General features: G+C 42.6%; 1 protein-coding gene and 1 long non-coding RNA gene across 3 annotated transcripts in view; one reads left to right on the forward strand and one right to left on the reverse strand.

The window, feature by feature from the left end:
- Positions 1-156: 156 nt before the first annotated feature.
- The window catches only part of TFB1M (transcription factor B1, mitochondrial), a 70,898-nt gene continuing 50,520 nt past the window's right edge, over positions 157-20,534 (reverse strand). For both annotated transcript variants that reach the window (XM_061130259.1, XM_061130260.1), the window contains 2 exons: positions 5,247-5,374; positions 157-574 (listed from right to left, as the gene is read on the reverse strand). In XM_061130259.1, the coding sequence (XP_060986242.1) occupies positions 364-574; positions 5,247-5,374 (339 nt within the window). In that variant the 3' untranslated portion in view covers positions 157-363. The remainder of the gene's footprint in view (positions 575-5,246; positions 5,375-20,534) is intronic.
- Positions 568-6,830, forward strand: LOC133047204 (uncharacterized). Its single transcript, XR_009690686.1, has 3 exons — positions 568-753; positions 1,146-1,268; positions 6,467-6,830. It is a non-coding gene; the product is annotated as an uncharacterized LOC133047204 (long non-coding RNA).

Below are 20,534 nucleotides of genomic sequence, written 5' to 3' on the forward strand. Positions count from 1 at the left end.
TTAATAGCTTTTAAAAGGTCGTTTTCTCTCCAACCCTCTGGCTATTTTCTTTCAGCTATTAGGTTTCACTTTATTTAAAGCATATTTAAATTATTCTAATGTGGGCTGGGGGTACAATGTGCAGACACTTCATTTTTGTACGGTTGTAACAGATGCTGTTTATACTAAACCTGTCACATCTATGCAGTATATATATATGTATATTAAAAGAAAGCTTGTACTGTATCTTACTTGATGATATTTATTCTCTCTACCAAGCTGTAAAAGGGGAGTAAGTCACAGCCGTGAGCACACATGAGAACTTCAACACCTGGCAGGCTGGCAAGCCCCTGAAGTAGCAGCTACAGCCTGCAACTCTCCTTGTCATCCCCTTTTTTCTGACTTTTGCCTGAGTTCTTCTCTGAAATTGTAAGCAAAGAGGTGTGGGTCTTCATCACACATTTTCCGGTACACATCGCAGAGGCTCTTAAAATGTGAGACAGTGAGTTGGGCAGGTCGGAGAGTCGGGTCCACGTCTGCCAGCTCTAACAGTTCTCCAGTGCTTTCTAACCGCCGAGCTTCAGGGAATAACATTCTGAAAGGAAGAGGAAAAAACTCAGAATTTCACTTAAATCTACAAACGACGCTGCTTCCTTCTCCCCTGCTTTGAAAACGGCATGGTTCCGACACATTCGGGAGTGGAAGAGCAGCCTCTGCAGTGACCTGGGGGCCCCAAGCCCGTGGAGGAGGCTCTGCTCACACCACGGGCAACAGGTATGGACCCCCACTGAGGGCAGAGCTAATCTGACCACGTGAGAAGAGAGTTCTAAAGTTAAATCAGTACTTGCATCTTTGAGGGAAATTTATCATATGCTCAGCTGCATTCTCAGAGAAATACAGGTTTATGCCTCACATTTTAAATATAAAAATTACATATTATTCCTGGTGCAGTTTTCATTCTGTCACTTGAACTTGCCAGCCTTCACAAAGTTAGAAAACATGTGAAAATAGTATTTTCCTCTTTAAGATAACTGAAGCATCTTTAAAATTGACTCAAGTATAAATTGTAAATTTCATCTAACAATCAGATTATTGTTTTAAAATGTATAGTGAAACTGACTGAAATATTGCAAAGCTACACCTGGATTCTGTTTTCTTCTCTCAAGTCTCAGAGGCTCAACAGAACTTGTCTCAAATGGCTTGGAAGACGTTGTGGCAAGAGGAGACCGAGTTTTCTTACAGGCTGATGGTCTTCTCAGCCAGGAACGCCATGACCCCACATTTTCAGGGTGAGTTGACTGCGTTCAGTTTCATGGCAAGCAGGGATCTGATCATAGTTTCTATGATCTGGGACTGCTGTGTGGTGTGATGTGACTTAAGGTCACCAAAAGGTCAAAGAGGGTCACAAGACTTGGTCCATCTCTGCAAGGGGACAGCGTGTGAGACGTGAATGGAGCCCATTACTTAGCTGGGGTTGTCCTGGCAACACCAGGGCCAGCTCTGGGCTCAGGCCAGTTCCAGGACTGCTACAAGCAGGATGTACTTGCTGTGACTTTTTTTTCCCTCCCTGAATCAGGGCTGTCCCATGTAACTCTAAGGGTCACACCCTTTGTGACCTCCAGCTCGTGTCCTACTTGGAGCAGTGCATGCTGGCGGGGGGTGGGTGGGGAGCTGCAGCGAACCAGAGGGGTGCCTTCACTCTAATTGTACCAGGATAGCCAGCGGCATCACCAACTAGAGAAGTAGTAACTGCCTGGTGAGCATGAACACCTGCCTAACTAGAGCCAACCAATGGCAGACTGTCAGGTCCTCCAGGGGGAGTCTGTGGGTTCTAATGGTTTCAGGAGGCAGCTGTCCAGTTGGGCTAAAGTAATTTCATATGCTAAAGGGATTCTTCACAAAACCAGAGAGAACTGAAATGGAGCTAGCTATTCTTAGAAAATAATGCATTCTAAGTCACTTCAGTCATGTCTGACTCTTTGTGACCCCATGGACTGTAGCCCCGCCAGGCTCCTCTGTCCATGGGATTCTCTAGGCAAGAATACTGGAGTGGGCAGAACTAGAACAAATAATTTCACAATTTGTATGGAAATACAAAAAACCTCGAATAGCCAAAGCAATCTTAAGAAAGAAGAATGGAACTGGAGGAATCAACCTGCCTGACTTCAGGCTCTACTACAAAGCCACAGTCATGAAGACAGTATGGTACTGGCACAAAGACAGAAATATAGATCAATGGAACAAAATGGAACGCCCAGAGATAAATTCATGCACCTATGGACACCTAATCTTTGACAAAGGAGGCAAGAATATACAATGGAAAAAAGACAACCTCTTTAACAAGTGGTGCTGGGAAAGCTGGTCAACCACTTGTAAAAGAATGAAACTAGAACACTTTCTAACCCCATACACAGAAATAAACTCAAAATGGATTACAGATCTAAATGTAAGACCAGAAACTATAAAACTCCTAGAGGAGAACATAGGCAAAACACTCTCCGACATAAATCACAGCAAGATCCTCTATGACCCACCTCCCAGAATATTGGAAATAAAAGCAAAACTAAACAAATGGGACCTAATGAAACTTAAAAGCTTTTGCACTACAAAGGAAACTATAAGCAAGGTGAAAAGACAGCCCTCAGATTGGGAGAAAATAATAGCAAATGAAGAAACAGACAAAGGATTAATCTCAAAAATATACAAGCAACTCCTGCAGCTCAATTCCAGGAAAATAAATGACCCAATCAAAAAATGGGCCAAAGAACTAAGCAGACATTTCTCCAAAGAAGACATACAGATGGCTAACAAACACATGAAAAGATGCTCAACATCACTCATTATCAGAGAAATGCAAATCAAAACCACAATAAGGCACCACTACACACCAGTCAGAAAGGCTGCTATCCAAAAGTCTACAAGTAATAAATGCTGGAGAGGGTGTGGAGAAAAGGGAACCCTCTTACACTGTTGGTGGGAATGCAAACTAGTACAGCCACTGTGGAGAACAGTGTGGAGATTCCTTAAAAAACTGGAAATAGAACTGCCATATGACTCAGCAATCCCACTCCTGGGCATACACACCAAGGAAACCGGATCTGAAAGAGACACATGTACCCCAATGTTCATCGCAGCACTGTTTATAATAGCCAGGACATGGAAGCAACCTAGATGCCCATCGGCAGACGAATGGATAAGAAAGCTGTGGTACATATACACCATGGAATATTACTCAGCCATTAAAAAGAATACATTTGAATCAGTTCTAATGAGATGGATGAAACTGGAGCCCATTATACAGAGTGAAGTAAGCCAGAAAGATAAACACCAATATAGTATACTAACACATATATATGGAATTTAAAAAGATGGTAACGATAACCCTATATGCAGAACAGAAAGAGACACTGGATGTATAGAACAGACTTTTGGAGTCTGTGGGAGAAGGCAAGGGTGGGATGATCGGAGAGAATAGCATTGAAACATGTATATTATCAAGTGTGAAATAGATCGCCAGCCCAGGTTGGATGCATGAGACAAGTGCTCAGGGCTGGTGCACTGGGATGACCCAGAGGGATAGGATGGGGAACACATGTAAATCCATGGCTGATTCATGTCAATGTATGGCAAAAACCACTACAATATTGTAAAGTAATTAGCCTCCAACTTATAATAATAAATGGGAAAAAAAGAGAGTTATAAAAGAAAAAGAAAAAAAAAAAATACTGGAGCGGGCTGCCATGCCCTCCTCCAGGGGATCCTTTGGTCCAGGGCTTGAACCTGTTTCTCTCTACATCTTGTGCATTGGCAGGCAGGTTCTTTACCACTAGTGGCACCTGGGAAGCCCTAAAAAATAATATGTGCCTCTAAAGCTAAACTGATTTAAAGAACTACAGTTGACTATAGGTGGATATCTTAAAAACACACATGTGCTTTCCTGCCTTCTTAGACTATGTTGGGCCTAGTCACATGTTTTCCTGTCACTGGCTATCCAGCATCACTGGCGACCTTGAGGCCTCTCAGGCTCACACACAGGAGCTCTCTGTTAATAAAAACAAGCTCACACGGATACTCTAGACATTGTTCTGGCTACTCAGAAGTTATCTTTGCTTCCTAATTTTAAATATGTCCTTAAATCTTCAAGATATAGCAACCTGATGGAAAGAGGGCATTAAAAAACCCACACACTTAGACAGTGTGTGATAGGAAATACACATATTTGGTTTCTGTCCAGGTTCCTGAGACAGAGCTTCTAAAATCTTTGAAATTTCCTGAGTAAGGGGTGACAGGAGCATCGTTTGTTATTCATAACAAGCCCCTTTCGACTATACCTGAGTTCTGTGCTAGTGAGGTGATTCTTGGTGGCCCCTGGAAAGCATCAGGCTAGGGGACTCAGTTATGTGACTGAAGGATGCACCTACCACTGCACGTGTGAGGAGAGGAGAGCTGGAAAACTGAGCTCAATCGCCAGTGGCCAATGCTTTAATCAGTCCTGCTCAGGTAATGAACTTCATAAGCCCCCAAATAATAGGGTTAGGAGAGCCTGGAGGTTGGTGAACACAGAGAAGTAAGAAACCTCGAGAGGGCATTCCGCCCCCAAACCATGTCCGGGGCGTCTCCTCCAACTTGGTAGTTCCTGAGTTACAGCCTTTAAAATCAACACATGAAAGTATGAGCCATTCTAGCAAATTACTGAAGCTGAAGATGGACGAGATGATGGAAACTGCCAATTTAGAGCCAGTCAGTCGTAAATACAAGCAGCAACCTGGGACTTGCCACTAGTGTCTGAAGTGGGGACAGGCTGGTGGCACCGGGCTGAGGGGCTGCATTAATGCCAGGCAGTGAGTTATCAGACCTGAATTAAACTGCAAGACACCCAGGTGGTGGTCAGAGACTTAGGGAGTTTGCTCGTGTTGGAGAACACACCACACGTGCAGTGGCAGAAGTGTCAAGAGCAACAACAGCTCAGATGGTTTGAGTCTTGAGTGAAATCATGACCTCCCAGTACAGGCTCACTGTAAACTGTGTGATGTCAGTTTTAGTTTGTACTTAAGATCAAACCAAACAAAACCTCCCAGTGGCATCTGAGGTTAAGTCAACGTTTTGCTTTCTCCTCAGTGGCTGTCAAGGTTTGTTCATCGCAGGATCTGAACTAAGAGCAACATTTACAGGCAGTTTGAACAATCATAAAAACATTAGTTCTTAATCTTGGAAGGTGATTGAGGAGTTTGTAAAAAGTGCTACCGAGTAGGAAAAAACATTCTTACCCGAGCCCTCGATGGCAGTATTTCCTGCGGAACTGAAAGGCATTCTGAACCACCTTCTCCACCAGCTTGAAGGGCTGCTCGATCCTGGGCCGTGTCAGGGGGGTGAAGTGCACCACCGCCGAGTCCACCTTCATGTCAGAAACACACAGCATTTTACAGCCTGCTGTGGCACATTGAACGGTTTATCCTGTCAGCACAGGCGGACGGATCAGCAGGAGCACGGTCGGTCTCCTCCAGGCATGTACAATGCCCCACTCGCCTCTGCGCTGCCGCAGGGAACTCCCAGCTGGCTGCATCTGTTCAGTAACGGCAGCCACTAGGCCTGTGCTTAATAGTCACTTAATTTGAGAATGTGGTTTTACAAAGGCCATTTGAGATTAATCCAAGTAATCTTTAAAGTCTGTAGGCAGGTAAGAAATAGCATTAGACTATTCAGCTTTTGAATGAGTGAAAAATAAGCTGCAGCAGCAGTTCCGACTATAAGGCTGGACTTCCAAAAGCCAGAGACGTGGCAGATGGGCCCCCAAGGACCACTCAGCACTAAACTCCCCAGAAAGGGAATCAATTAGGACACCACTTCTTTTGGATATAGACACTGATTAATCAGCTGGATTGAATTCATGCTCGTTGTCTGCATGGCCACATAACTTTCTGCTAACAACTTTAAGTGTCCCACGAGGCACAGGCAGGAACCAAATGGAATGGAAACCACCAAAAATACTACTGTTTAAGTGTTAAGCTACTACCAGCTGTTGAGATTCTTTATCAGAAAATAAAACTTCTCAGGCATATCCCTATTCTAAAAATGGACTCACAGTGGTTCACAAGGATATATTCAAAACAACACTGGAAAATGCTGCAAGTAAAGACTAGGAGAGGAAATGGAGTCAAAGCAGCTATGACACACACAAGAGCCTGATAGAGATGTGGTCTAGGAAAGGGGAAGTCGTAATTTACAAACCTTCAGTCTCTAAGGGATCACTGCTAAACCTGCTCTTTAGGACATCATACACTCTACAGAGGCTAAGAAAGTACAACAATTAATGAAGTGTGGGCCATACCACTACTTGTCAAAAGGAATTCTATGCTTTAAAATTCACAGGGGTTATCATGTTCTCTTGGGGGGACATGTTCCTAAATATCCTTGTGGCTACAAAATTATTCCTTCAACTGGGCCTGTAATATATAAGGATGGGGCAACTTTTGTTGTTTGTTTTTAGGTTGGAGGAAAAGTATTCGCACGTGATGTGAGGATGTGTGGATGAGAAAGACCCAAGAGGACCAACCTGGATGGGCTTTCAGAGGCACTAGGGGTGTCTCTCCTGATAGGTGGGGGCTGAGACGCCTGGAACCACCCCGCTGACCTCCCCGCCCCCACCCCATCACTGAGGCTGGCAAATGCTGAGAATGTTCTAAGCTGAAGAGTGAAAGCTGGCAATGGAGACTTTGCAGCTGAAAACGCTCCCTAAAATGTCCATCTTCAGACTGTTTTAGTGATGATTATACCCCTTGGGTGGAACAGTTATTCTTCCATTGCAGAGTGACTATCTCAATGTTCTTATTAAATTTTAATCATTTTTCAAATTGTGCTCTATGTGTTTCTCCAAGTTCACTAAGTGTTTCAGTTAAAAGGCCAGGACTCTTCTTAGAGCTTCACAAAAACACCACGGAAAAGGAGCCAGGGGCCCCAGAGAGGTTTGTGGTCAATACAGAGGAGAGAGGCACGGGAGAACAGACGGGACTGGGGATCAAGTGAACTCAACTGTTCTAGACCATTCTCTCAACTTCACCCCAGCCCTTTCTACCACCTGCGTTCACTGGCCTTCCTGTCCTGACTGCTCATTCTGCCAACCCTCTGTGACTCGGCCCCTTGAGCCCTTTCAGTCCAATCCTTCCACATTAGTTCTGAAAGGATTCTTCCGGTCAGCAGCCTGCCAGTCTCCAGAGAAAATAATTTTTTAGTAAATTGAGATAAAATTAAACCCTACCCAACCCTAAACCCACAAATTATTATCAAAACTCTAATGTTCAAATACCATTAAGACCAAAGGCACGGAAACAGGGATAGATGCATTCTCCTTCCAGTAAGAAACTGCCACTCCTAGAATCCTTGGATTTAAAAATTTGGCCTCATCTTTATTTACCTGATTTTATTCCTTTGAGACATAGCTGGTATTTACAAATACAGGCAACGTCTGTTTTTCATTTTTTAAAAAGTTTAAAACCCTGTATAAATATAGCAGCACCCCATATAAACTGTAGCAGTAGACTTCTAAAGTTTGAATATAACTTTGATACCCAGTTAAGTTGGCTAATAGTATGTTTCAGATAAAAGGAAATCTCCACTCACAATCAAATACAGTCACTGTTTAGCAGAGGATCACAGAAAACTCATGCAAAAAGGCTCTTCCAGTAACGTGTCCTGCTTCTCTGGGAGACCTAAACTACCCTCTTTTCTATACCTGCCTCTAAACACACTTCTCAGAATCACGCTGTAGGATGGAGCCCATTTTCTGTAGAACCACAGGAAAGCTACTTGGTATCTATGGTAACAGATTAAAAAACACTTTTTACTTATAAATGAATGCTTATTTAAAATTACAACCATTAAATTTCCTTGCCTGAGTTTCAAGTCTGTTAAAGGGTTTGATTCCAAAAAAGAAGTCAGTACATGGGCCCTGGATGCAGTTAAAAATTCCGGTTTAAATGTTGCCACAGTCCCTTTCCAAACTCAGCTGATCAGTATACTAATATGACCTACTAAAATTTCAAATTAGAGCATTTACAACTTTAAATATTTGCCTCTCCAACCCACTGTAAGGTCAATGCTGCACAAAGCGGAGGTCCTGCTTCTCAACATTAGCAGGCTGCCGGCGGTGTCCCACTTCCCAGGCCAGGGTGTCTAGGACATGACTGGTTATGAGCTCAGAGCAGCAGTACAGCCTCATGGCAGAACTGGCGTTAAGAAGCTATTAAATCTCAGATATTGCCAGCTCAGATCCTGAATCAACATGGTCCAGGGAACACTGAAGACTGTACAGCCCTGTTTCTGACTTTGAGATGATCATAACATGTCAAAGATCTCAATAACTACCCCATGGAAAGGTACAGAAACAATACTGGCCATTATCAAAGAAAAGGTCTTCAACAGCTCCCACGGTGTTCAGGACCATTAAAGGGTAAGCCAGTGGAGAGGAAAAACGCTTAGGAAGTTACAGTTCACTTAGCCAAGATACGACTACAACTGGGAGAGGACAGAGGAATGATTCGAACAAAGGACGACTACAGGGAATAATCAGACTCCAGAGACAACCCAAGGATTCGACCTTCAAGGTAGGACTGTCTCAGATTCGTGCAGACGGCATGAAGGGTCCAGAGATCCTGAGGTAGGAGAGTCACGTTCGGCGTCAGGAGAAATGAGAGTCGGGTGAGCACCCTGGGGATGCTCGGTTCCCCCCTAACCAGTGCTGGCTCCCTCCCTCAGGGTTCCCACGCCCATGTCTCCGTCAGAACGTCCTAGGTCCTGCGGCTGCACCTTCCCCTGAGAAGGGTAGCGGTCAGTCACTACTGCCTATGGTATTATAGTTATGCAGCTTGCAGAACGCCTGAATGTTTTCCCTCTCTTTTCCTGCTTAGAATGATACAGAAAGAACAGCTTTTGGACAGTCACAGTGTGTACTCAGAGCATAAGCATGTAAGAAAAGTGAGTGAGCTAAGGGCACGATAAGAAGTCTAAGAGAAAGCCAAAGTGAAGGCAGAGGGGGAGGAGCCAAGATGGCGGAGGAGTAGGACGGGGAGACCACTTTCTCTCCTACAAATTCATCAAAAGAATAACTGAACGCAGAGCAAACTTCACAAAACAACTTCTGATCGCTAGCTGAGGTCATCAGGCGCCCAGAAAAGCAGCCTTCGAAAAGCAGTCTTCAAAAGGAGGTAGGACAAAATATAAAAGATAAAAAGTGAGACAAAAGAGCTAAGGACGGAGATCCGTCCCAGGAAGGGAGTCTCAATAGAGGACATTTCCAGACACCGGGAAACCCTCGCACTGGCGGGCCTGGGGGAAGTGTTTGAATCTAGGAGGGCAACCTGACTGGGAGGGAAACAATAAATAAAACCCACAGATTACGTGCCTAAAAGCAACTCTCAGCAGAAAAGTACCCCAGACACCCGCATCCGCCACCAGCAAGTGGGGGCGGCACGGAGAGGAGCCGGCGGCATTGCTTGGGGTAGGGTGCGGGCCTGAGTGCCCTGAGGACAATCGGAGGGAGCTTCTGTGAGTTGCCAACTTGAACTGTGGGAGACCAAAAGAGAGAAAGTTAACCGGCCCGAACATGCTGCCGGCCGTTCGCAGAACAGAGGGACCGAGAAAGTCCAGAGAAGAGCTCGCAGACTGCGGACCGGCCCAGACCTGCCGGAGGCGGGAGCAGGTCGTGGCAAGACACAGGGCGCAGGCACCCGACCGGCGCGGGCGGGGACTGGGGCTGGGGACGCGGAGGGCAGAAGGCGCGCGCACCCGACCGGCGCGGGCGGAAACGGAGATTGGGACGTGGAAGGGAGTGGGCGCGCCGCACCTGGGGAGAGTGCGCCTGTCAAGCCCCTGGCTGCCTGGACCGCTCTGACGGGGAAGGCACAAGAGCGGACGCAGCCTTTTGTTCCGCGCTTTTGTGGAACACCCGAGGGCTGGAGCTGCGCGCAGCGCGCTCCATATGGAGCAGCCGGGAGCCTGAGCAGTGCAGACGGAGAAAGCAGCACCAGCCCCTCCCCGCAGTGCGACAGAACTAGCTACCTGAATAAGAGTCCACCTCCGCCCGCCTGTGTCAGGGTGGAAATGAGGCTCTGAAGAAACCGACAAACAGAAGCCAAATAAACAAAGGGAACCGCTTCAGAAGAGAGCGGTGCAACAGATTAAAATCCCTGTAGAAAACACGGATCACACCGGAAGAGGCCTGTAGATATCGAGAAGTGTAAGCTGGAACGAGGAGATACCTGAAACTGAGCCGAACCCACACTGACCGCAACAGCTCCAGAGAAATTCCTAGATATATTTTTACTTTTTTTTTTTTAAATAAGAAAAAAAGAAAAAAAAATGTTTTTTAATTTTTTCTTTTTTCTCTTTTATTTTCCTTTAAAATTCCCTATTACTCCATTACTCCTTAACTTTCATTTTCATAGATTTTTATGATTTTTTTAATTAGGGAAAATTCTTTTTTTTCCCCTCCTTTTTCTCTTCTATTTTCTATTTTTCTTTTTCTCTTATTTCTTTTAAAGTCCTCTAGTACTCCTCTACTACTCCTTAATTTTCATTTTCAATACACTATAACCTTACCAAAAAAAAAAGAAGAGAAGCCCTATTTTTTAAACTGAACTTCATATATATTTTTAAAATTTTTTTGTGTGTGTTTTTGTTTTTGTTTTTAATATAGTATTTTTAAGAGTCTAATCTCTACTCTAGATTTTTAATTTTTATTTTTCAATATATGATATAAATTGTGAACATTTAAGAATCCAGTATTCAGTTCCCATTTTTATTCAGGAGTGTGTTGATTATTCTCTCCCAATCTTGACTCTCTGTTTTCTACCTCAGAACACCTCTATTTCTTCCTTTCCCCTTCTCTTCCCAATCCAATTCCGTGAATCTTGGTGGGTGTCTGGGCTACGGAGAACACTCTGGGAACAGACAACTGCGTAGATCTGTCTCTCTCCTCTTGAGTCCCCCTTTTTCTCCTCCTGCTCATCACTATCTCCCTCCTCCCTCTCCTCTTCTTCATGTAACTCTGTGAACCTCTCTGGGTGTCCCTAATGGGGGAGAATCTTTTCGCCATTAACCTAGAAGTTTTATTATCAGTGCTGTATAGTTGGAGAAGTCCTGAGACTACAGGAAGAATAAAACTAAAATCCAGAGGCAGGAGACTTAAGCCCAAAACCGGAGAACACCAGAAAACTCCTGACTACATGGAACTTTAAGTAATAAGTGACCGTCCAAAAGCCTCCATACCTACACTGAAACCAACCACCACCCAAGAGCCAATAAGTTTTAGAGCAAGACACACCAAGCAAATTCTCCAGCAACGCAGGAACATAGCCCTAAACGTCAACATACAGGCTGCCCAAGGTGACACCTAACACATAGACCCATCTCAAAACTCATTACTGAGCACTCCATTGCTCTCCAGAGAGAAGAAATCAAGTTCCACGCACCAGAACACCGATGCAAACTTTCCTAACCAGGAAACCTTGACAAGCCAATCGTCTAACCCCACCCACTGGGTAAAACCTCCACAATAAAAAGGAACCACAGACCTCCAGAATACAGAAAGCCCAGTCCAGACACAGCAATCTAAACAAGATGAAAAGGCAGAGAAATACCCAACAGGTAAAGGAACATGAAAAATGCCCACCAAGTCAAACAAAAGAGAAGGAGATAGGGAATCTACCTGAAAAAGAATTTAGAATAATGATAATAAAAATGATCCAAAATCTTGAAAACAAAATGGAGTTACAGATAAATAGCCTGGAGACAAAGATTGAAAAGATGCAAGAAATGTTTAATAAAGACCTAGAAGAAATAAAAGAGTCAATTAAAAATGAATAATGCAATGAATGAGATCAAAAACACTCTGGAGGGAACCAAGAGTAGAATAACGGAGACAGAAGATAGGATAAGTGAGGTAGAAGATAAAATGGTGGAAATAAATGAAGCAGAGAGGAAAAAAGAAAAAAGGATCAAAAGAAATGAGGACAACCTCAGGGACCTCTGGGACAATGTGAAATGCCCCAACATTCGAATCATAGGAGTCCCAGAAGAAGAAGACAAAAAGAAAGGCCATGAGAAAATACTCGAGGAGATAATAGCTGAAAACTTCCCTAAAATGGGGAAGGAAATAGCCACCCAAGTCCAAGAAACCCAGAGAGTCCCAAACAGGATAAACCCGAGGCGAAACACCCCAAGACACATATTAATCAAATTAACAAAGATCAAACACAAAGAACAAATATTAAAAGCAGCAAGGGAGAAACAACAAATAACACACAAAGGGATTCCCATAAGGATAACAGCTGATCTATCAATAGAAACCCTCCAGGCCAGAAGGGAATGGCAGGACATACTGAAAGTAATGAAAGAGAATAACCTACAACCTAGATTACTGTACCCAGCAAGGATCTCATTCAGATATGAAGGAGAATTCAAAAGCTTTACAGATAAGCAAAAGCTGAGAGAATTCAGCACCACCAAATCAGCTCTTCAACAAATGCTAAAGGATCTTCTCTAGATAGGAAATGCAGAAAGGTTGTATAAACGTGAACCCAAAACAACAAAGTAAATGGCAATGGGACCACACCTATCAATAATTACCTTAAATGTAAACGGGTTGAATGCCCCAACCAAAAGACAAAGATTGGCTGAATGGATACAAAAACGAGACCCACCTCAAAGCAAGAGACACATACAGACTAAAAGTGAAGGGCTGGAAAAAAATATTTCACGCAAACGGAGAGCAAAAGAAAGCAGGAGTCACAATACTCATATCAGATAAAATAGACTTTCAAATAAAGGATGTGAAAAGAGACAAAGAAGGACACTACATAATGATCAAAGGATTAATGCAAGAAGAAGATATAACAATTATAAATATATATGCACCCAACATAGGAGCACCGCAATATGTATGGCAAACACTAACGAGTATGAAAGAGGAAATTAATAGTAACACAATAATAGTGGGAGACTTTAATACCCCACTCACAATTATGGATAGATCAACTAAACAGAAAATTAACAAGGAAACACAAACCTTGAATGACACAATGGACCAGCTAGACCTAATTGATATCTATAGGACATTTCACCCCAAAACAATCAACTTCACCTTTTTCTCAAGTGCACATGGAACCTTCTCCAGAATAGATCACATCCTGGGCCATAAATCTGGTCTTGGAAAATTCAAAAAAATTGAAATCATTCCAGTCATCTTTTCTGACCACAGTGCAGTAAGATTAGATCTCAATTACAGGAAAAAAATTGTTAAAAATTCAAACATATGGAGGCTAAATAACACGCTTCTGAATAACCAACAAATCATAGAAGAAATCAAAAAAGAAATCAAAATATGCATAGAAATGAATGAAAATGAAAACACAACAACCCAAAACCTATGGGATACTGTAAAAGCAGTGCTAAGGGGAAGGTTCATAGCATTACAGGCTTACATCAAGAAACAAGAAAAAAGCCAAATAAATAACCTAACTCTACACCTAAAGCAATTAGAGAAGGAAGAAATGAAGAACCCCAGGGTTAGCAGAAGGAAAGAAATCTTAAAAATTAGGGCAGAAATAAATGCAAAAGAAACTTAAAGAGACCATAGCAAAAATCAACAAAGCTAAAAGCTGGTTTTTTGAAAAAATAAACAAAATTGACAAACCATTAGCAAGACTCATTAAGAAGCAAAGAGAGAAGAACCAAATTAACAAAATTAGAAATGAAAAGGGAGAGATCACAACAGACAACACTGAAATACAAAGGATCATAAGAGACTACTACCAGCAGCTCTATGCCAATAAAATGGACAACTTGGAGGAAATGGACAAATTCTTAGAAAAGTATAACCTTCCAAAACTGAACCAGGAAGAAATAGAAGATCTTAACATACCCATCACAAGCAAGGAAATCGAAACTGTAATCAAAAATCTTCCAGCAAACAAAAGCCCAGGACCAGATGGCTTCACAGCTGAATTCTACCAAAAATTTAGAGAAGAGCTAACACCTATCTTACTCAAACTCTTCCAGAAAATTGCAGAAGAAGGTAAGCTTCCAAACTCATTCTATGAGGCCACCATCACCCTAATTCCAAAACCAGACAAAGATGCCACAAAAAAAGAAAACTACAGGCCAATATCACTGATGAACATAGATGCAAAAATCCTTAACAAAATTCTAGCAAAGAGAATCCAACAACATATTAAAAAAAATCATACACCACGACCAAGTGGGCTTTATCCCAGGAATGCAAGGATTCTTTAATATCCTCAAATCAATCAATGTAATACACCACATTAACAAATTGAAAGATAAAAACCATATAATTATCTCAATAGATGCAGAGAAAGCCTTTGACAAAATTCAACACCCATTCATGATTAAAACTCTCCAGAAAGCAGGAATAGAAGGAACATACCTCAACATAATAAAAGCTATATATGACAAACCCACAGCAAGCATCACCCTCAATGGTGAAAAATTGAAAGCATTTCCCCTGAAATCAGGAACAAGACAAGGGTGCCCACTCTCACCACTACTATTCAACATAGTGTTGGAAGTTTTGGCCACAGCAATCAGAGCAGAAAAAGAAGTAAAAGGAACCCAGATAGGAAAAGAAGAAGTGAAACTCTCACTGTTTGCAGATGACATGATCCTCTACATAGAAAACCCTAAAGACTCTTCCAGAAAATTACTAGAGCTAATCAATGAATATAGTAAAGTTGCAGGATATAAAATTAACACACAAAAATCCCTTGCATTCCTATATACTAACAATGAAAAAACAGAAAGAGAAATTAAGGAAACAATACCATTCACCATTGCAACAAAAAGAATAAAATACTTAGGAGTATATCTACCTAAAGAAACAAAAGACCTATACATAGAAAACTATAAAACACTGATGAAAGAAATCAAAGAGGACACAAACAGACGGAGAAATATACCATGCTCATGGATTGGAAGAATCAATATTGTCAAAATGGCTATTCTACCCAAAGCAATCTATAGATTCAATGCAATCCCTATCAAGCTACCAACGGTATTTTTCACAGAACTAGAACAAAGAATTTTACAATTTGTATGGAAATACAAAAAACCTCGAATAGCCAAAGTAATCTTGAGAAAGAAGAATGGAACTGGAGGAATCAACCTGCCTGACTTCAGACTATACTACAAAGCCACAGTCATCAAGACAGTATGGTACTGGCACAAAGACAGAAATATAGATCAATGGAACAGAATAGAAAGCCCAGAGATAAATCCATGAACTTATGGACACCTTATCTTTGACAAAGGAGGCAAGGATATACAATGGAAAAAAGACAACCTCTTTAACAAGTGGTGCTGGGAAAGCTGGTCAACCACTTGTAAAAGAATGAAACTAGAACACTTTCTAACCCCATACACAGAAATAAACTCAAAATGGATTACAGATCTAAATGTAAGACCAGAAACTATAAAACTCCTAGAGGGGAACATAGGCAAAACACTCTCCGACATAAATCACAGCAAGATCCTCTATGACCCACCTCCCAGAATATTGGAAATAAAAGCAAAACTAAACAAATGGGACCTAATGAAACTTAAAAGCTTTTGCACTACAAAGGAAACTATAAGTAAAGTGAAAAGACAGCCCTCAGATTGGGAGAAAATAATAGCAAATGAAGAAACAGACAAAGGATTAATCTCAAAAATATACAAGCAACTCCTGCAGCTCAATTCCAGAAAAATAAATGACCCAATCAAAAAAATGGGCCAAAGAACTAAACAGACATTTCTCCAAAGAAGACATACAGATGGCTAACAAACACATGAAAAGATGCTCCACATCACTCATTATCAGAGAAATGCAAATCAAAATCACAATGAGGTACCATTACACGCCAGTCAGGATGGCTGCTATCCAAAAGTCTACAAGCAATAAATGCTGGAGAGGGTGTGGAGAAAAGGGAACCCTCTTACACTGTTGGTGGGAATGCAAACTAGTACAGCCGCTATGGAGAACAGTGTGGAGATTTCTTAAAAAACTGGAAATAGAACTGCCATATGACCCAGCAATCCCACTTCTGGGCATACACACTGAGGAAACCAGATCTGAAAGAGACATGTGCACCCCTATGTTCATCGCAGCACTGTTTATAATAGCCAGGACATGGAAGCAACCTAGATGCCCATCAGCAGATGAATGGATAAGGAAGCTGTGGTACATATACACCATGGAATATTACTCAGCCGTTAAAAAGAATTCATTTGAACCAGTTCTAATGAGATGGATGAAACTGGAGCCCATTATACAGAGTGAAGTAAGCCAGAAAGATAAAGAACATTACAGCATACTAACACACATATATGGAATTTAGAAAGATGGTAACGACAACCCTTTATGCAAAACAGAAAAAGAGACACAGAAGTACAGAACAGACTTTTGAACTCTGTGGGAGAAGGTGAGGGTGGGATGTAGCGAAAGAACAGCATGTATATTATCTATGGTGAAACAGGTCACCAGCCCAAGTGCGATGCATGAGATAAGTGCTCGGGCCTGGTGCACTGGGAAGACCCAGAGGAATCGGGTGGAGAGGGAGGTGGGAGAGGGGATCGGGATGGGGAATACGTGTAAATCTATTGCTGATTCATGTCAATGTATGACAAAACCCACTGAAAAAATAAATAAATAAATAAATAAATAAAAACAAGATGAAGGCCGAGGATGGAGAGTGCTTTCTAAGGTGTATATTATGTAAATACATGTATGTATGTATGTAAATTAGGCCAACTAGCAACAACAAGACATATGAGGGTTTCTTGGTCCCAAGGACGGGAACAATTTTGGGGAGGTGAACACTTAATTTTAAACAAATACAAGAGGGACAAGAACGCACAAATACCGCATTAGGATATTCTGTTATACTTGGAGGTACACCGAATGATCACAGGGAAAACACCTTTCTAAAACAACAACCTTTTCCACAAACCATGACTTTAGTGTTTGTGTAACAACATCCCCCAGAGGCACCTGGGGATGGAGGAGGTCCCTGCTAGGGGCTGGGCTGTGGCGGCAGAGGGCGCTGCAGCCAGGGCCTGACCTCTGGTTTTGTTTCATGGCTCCAGATAAACTCCAGCACCTCTGAATCAGTCAGCTCCCTGGGGTGGCTTCAATGTATACAAACTCACCAGGTAGTCAGTAATTGCGGCTGCTATAAATATTACCATTACTATACTGAGAAGATGGATAAATGAACATGGATGCATATCTACTAATTCATAATGAGTCACAACTGTCAGAGAGACATGCAAGTTGACTCGTACATTCCCTTCCTAAAAAAATGGCCTAAAGTGCAAGCCCTTACGCTGTGAAGGCTTGCAGAGGCACAGAAGAGGAACAAGCTCATGCAGACGCTGTTGCCATGGTCACTGGTGCTCAGCCCGAGGGCCTGGCCACTCACGGGCACAAGGTAGAGGGCACCAGACTCTCCCAGTCCGTGTGCTCTCAGCACTCAGGCCTGCTCTCCTTTTGCGGAGGTGCCCTCTGGGCTCACGCTGTCCTGCTCTTCCTGTTCCTGACTTGAAAGACAGTCTGTCTTTTTAAAGATGAATTCCACAGCTACCAGATCTCTTCCTTCACATGCTCATTTTACTAGTTTAACTCACAGAGTTTTGGGGGACCTCCTATGTATGTAACCAGAGGTGTAACAATAAATAAAGAGAAATGATGGAAACTGATATAAGCTCCCTAGTTTGGCAATATCACAAAGTTCACACGAACCCACCCAGGACGGCAGAGCGTGCGCTAGGATGGAAACGCAGCAGACCAGTGGGCAGAGAGGGAGAAGCACAAGGCAGGCAGGCAAAGGGGAGGAGGAGGAGGGGTGGTGAGCTGAGAGCCAGGCCCAGACGAGGGGCGCTCAGGCCACGACCTGAGACACGATTGGCAAGTGAGGATGTTCTTGAAGAAAATGTCCTGGTTTTTAAAATAACATGCAAAGCCAACAACAAATACATACTTACAGGTTGATTTCCAGGTGTCACTGCAAAATCCAAAGACTGTCTTAATATTCTAAAATAATGTGATAAAGACATAGAAAGCCAATCCTCAAGATCCTTCCACATGAAGACATTAAAAAGGAGTAACAAAATGTTGGAAAGATAAGGTAGTAAATAACAGAGAAATGGCAACGTAAGCCACATCAGAAACACGTGTCTGAGTTGCACAGAGCCGCGGAGCCGGGATGGCCTCATTAGACATTCGGGAGCACACAGTAACCAGAGAACAGTCATCTTCATTTAAACACAGTCCTCACTGTAATCAACTAGTCTACAAACCACCAATTCTAAAGGATCAAGTGTTCAGGGCAGCCTAAAGCATTATTTTAAATAAAATGACCATAAAGGTGGAGGAAAAGAAAGCAGTGATTGTACTCATAGCTGATATTGTTAATATTCCAGGATGGAGTCAAGAAGAGAAACATTCTTTTAGGATTAAGTCAGTCACTTTAAATTTGTGGGACTGGAACAGGTAAACTCTCTTAATCTTAAACTTAAATTATTTTTTAAGGTTGAAGAGAAAATAAATGAGAAGACACTTAAAAAAAAATTAGAACCTCAACTTTCCATTGGAATTAAGTGGGCAGTATTTTAAACACACACGGACTGGGCACCATCCCTGACAACACAACTGAGGGCCCCAAGGCTTTTCTGAAGCGGATGATGTGTGTGTGTGGGTAGGAGTGAGAGACGCAGGTCTGGAGAACTACCTCTCACAAAGGCTTGGTATCGCTATTTCTTCTCCAACATTCAGCCAAACTACTGATTCTTGAAACAAAAACTTGTCTGAATATCCAGAATACTGTCACTGAGAAAAATACACCACAGGAATCACATGTCATTTTTTCCTAAAAACAGATAAATGAAAACATTTTAAAGAAAACAGTTGGGACTGCTGAGTCACTGGCCAGCTACTCTGCAGAGTCACTTTTGGACTTGGCATGAGTGAGAAGCAAATGTTTATTATTTCAGGCTACAGAGGTGTCAGGGTTCATTTGTTTCCAGAGCTTAATCCAGACCACCACAGAAAGGAGTGACTCATATTATAATGAGACTTAAAAACACATTCTGTTCTAAATGGGACAGGGCAGGGCTGTGTGTACAGAGGTTCAAAAATCACAGTATTCCGGGCTTGAATCCCACATTCCCACTACTTACTCATTTTATGGACCTTATGTAACTTCTTAGGAGCTTAGTTTTCTCACCTCTAAAAATGAGACCATTTCTTCTATCTCATAGACTTGGTTTAAGAATTAAATACCAGGACTTCCCTGGTGGTACAGATGGGAGCCTGCCTGCCAATCCAGGGGACACGGGTTTGATCCCTGGTCCGGGAAAATTTCACATGCCGCTGAGCAACTGGGCTCGTGGGCCACAACTACTGAAACTCACGCACGCAAAGCCTGTGCTCCACATCAAGAGAAGCCAACTCAATGAGAAGCGCCCCCGCTCACTGAAACTAGAGAAAGCCCACGCAGCAACAAACACCCAGCGCAGCCAAATATAAAAAAAAATTAAATAAATACTGTTTTGCCTCAGATAGTACTAAAGAGTTGCAAAATTAATTAGTAAAATGACAGTCTCATTTAAAAATTACACTTTTAATCATGTAAAGGTAATGTATTATTTTATATACTCAAAATGAGTTTCTGAACTCATTCAACAAATATCTATCACACCTTGAAAATAAGCCAGGCGCCATTCCTCGCACAGCACTGGCCATTAACAAGACAGCAGGAAATCCCTGCCCTTGTGAGGTTACATTCTAGAGATCTTAAGCCAAGCGTAAGCAGGAGAGGGGCTCAGAGGTGGCAAGTTTCTGGATTTATTTCCAAGTTTTGGAACAAAAGAACTTGCTGATTGAATGGATATTGGGTATTGAAACAAAGGATGCTTTTAAGATCTGGGGATGCATTTGCTGTTAATGGACACTGGGAAACTGGGGAGAATCGCTGTGGGGAAGATCAGGAGTTCAGTCCTGTCCCTGACAGATCTGAGACATCTATCAGTGAGTCACGTCGCCAGCTGGATATACAAAAGTTGGGTGTTCAGTGGGGAAGGGCTGGGAAGAGAGACATACTAAGATAAACAGAGGTAAGGTTTAGCTAGCGAAGCCTCTGGACTTAAAAAGATTTCTCTGTCCCCTCTACAATGGTAGTGGATGATTATGTCGATGAATTACATTTCTCTGTGCACTTCTACTTTCTAGCTCCTTTTCCTTGGGCCTCACTGTGCGGCTTGTGGGATCTTAGTTCCCCCACCAGGGATCGAACCAGCCCAGGCCATGTCACTGAAAGCACCAAATCCTAACCTCTGGACCACCAGGGAAGTCCCTGTGGCTCCTTTATGCAAGGAATTCTGCCTTGTGTTAAAGGTCTATAGTTAAGGAAAGTTATTTACATTTCATAAGTTTGCCTTTTAAACACAGGTGGTTAAGGGACTTCCCCGGTGGGCCAGTGGTTAAGATCTGTGCTTCCAGTGCGGGGGGT

This window comes from Dama dama, chromosome 26, assembly GCF_033118175.1.
Source record: "Dama dama isolate Ldn47 chromosome 26, ASM3311817v1, whole genome shotgun sequence".
NCBI classification, from domain to species: Eukaryota; Metazoa; Chordata; class Mammalia; order Artiodactyla; family Cervidae; genus Dama; species Dama dama.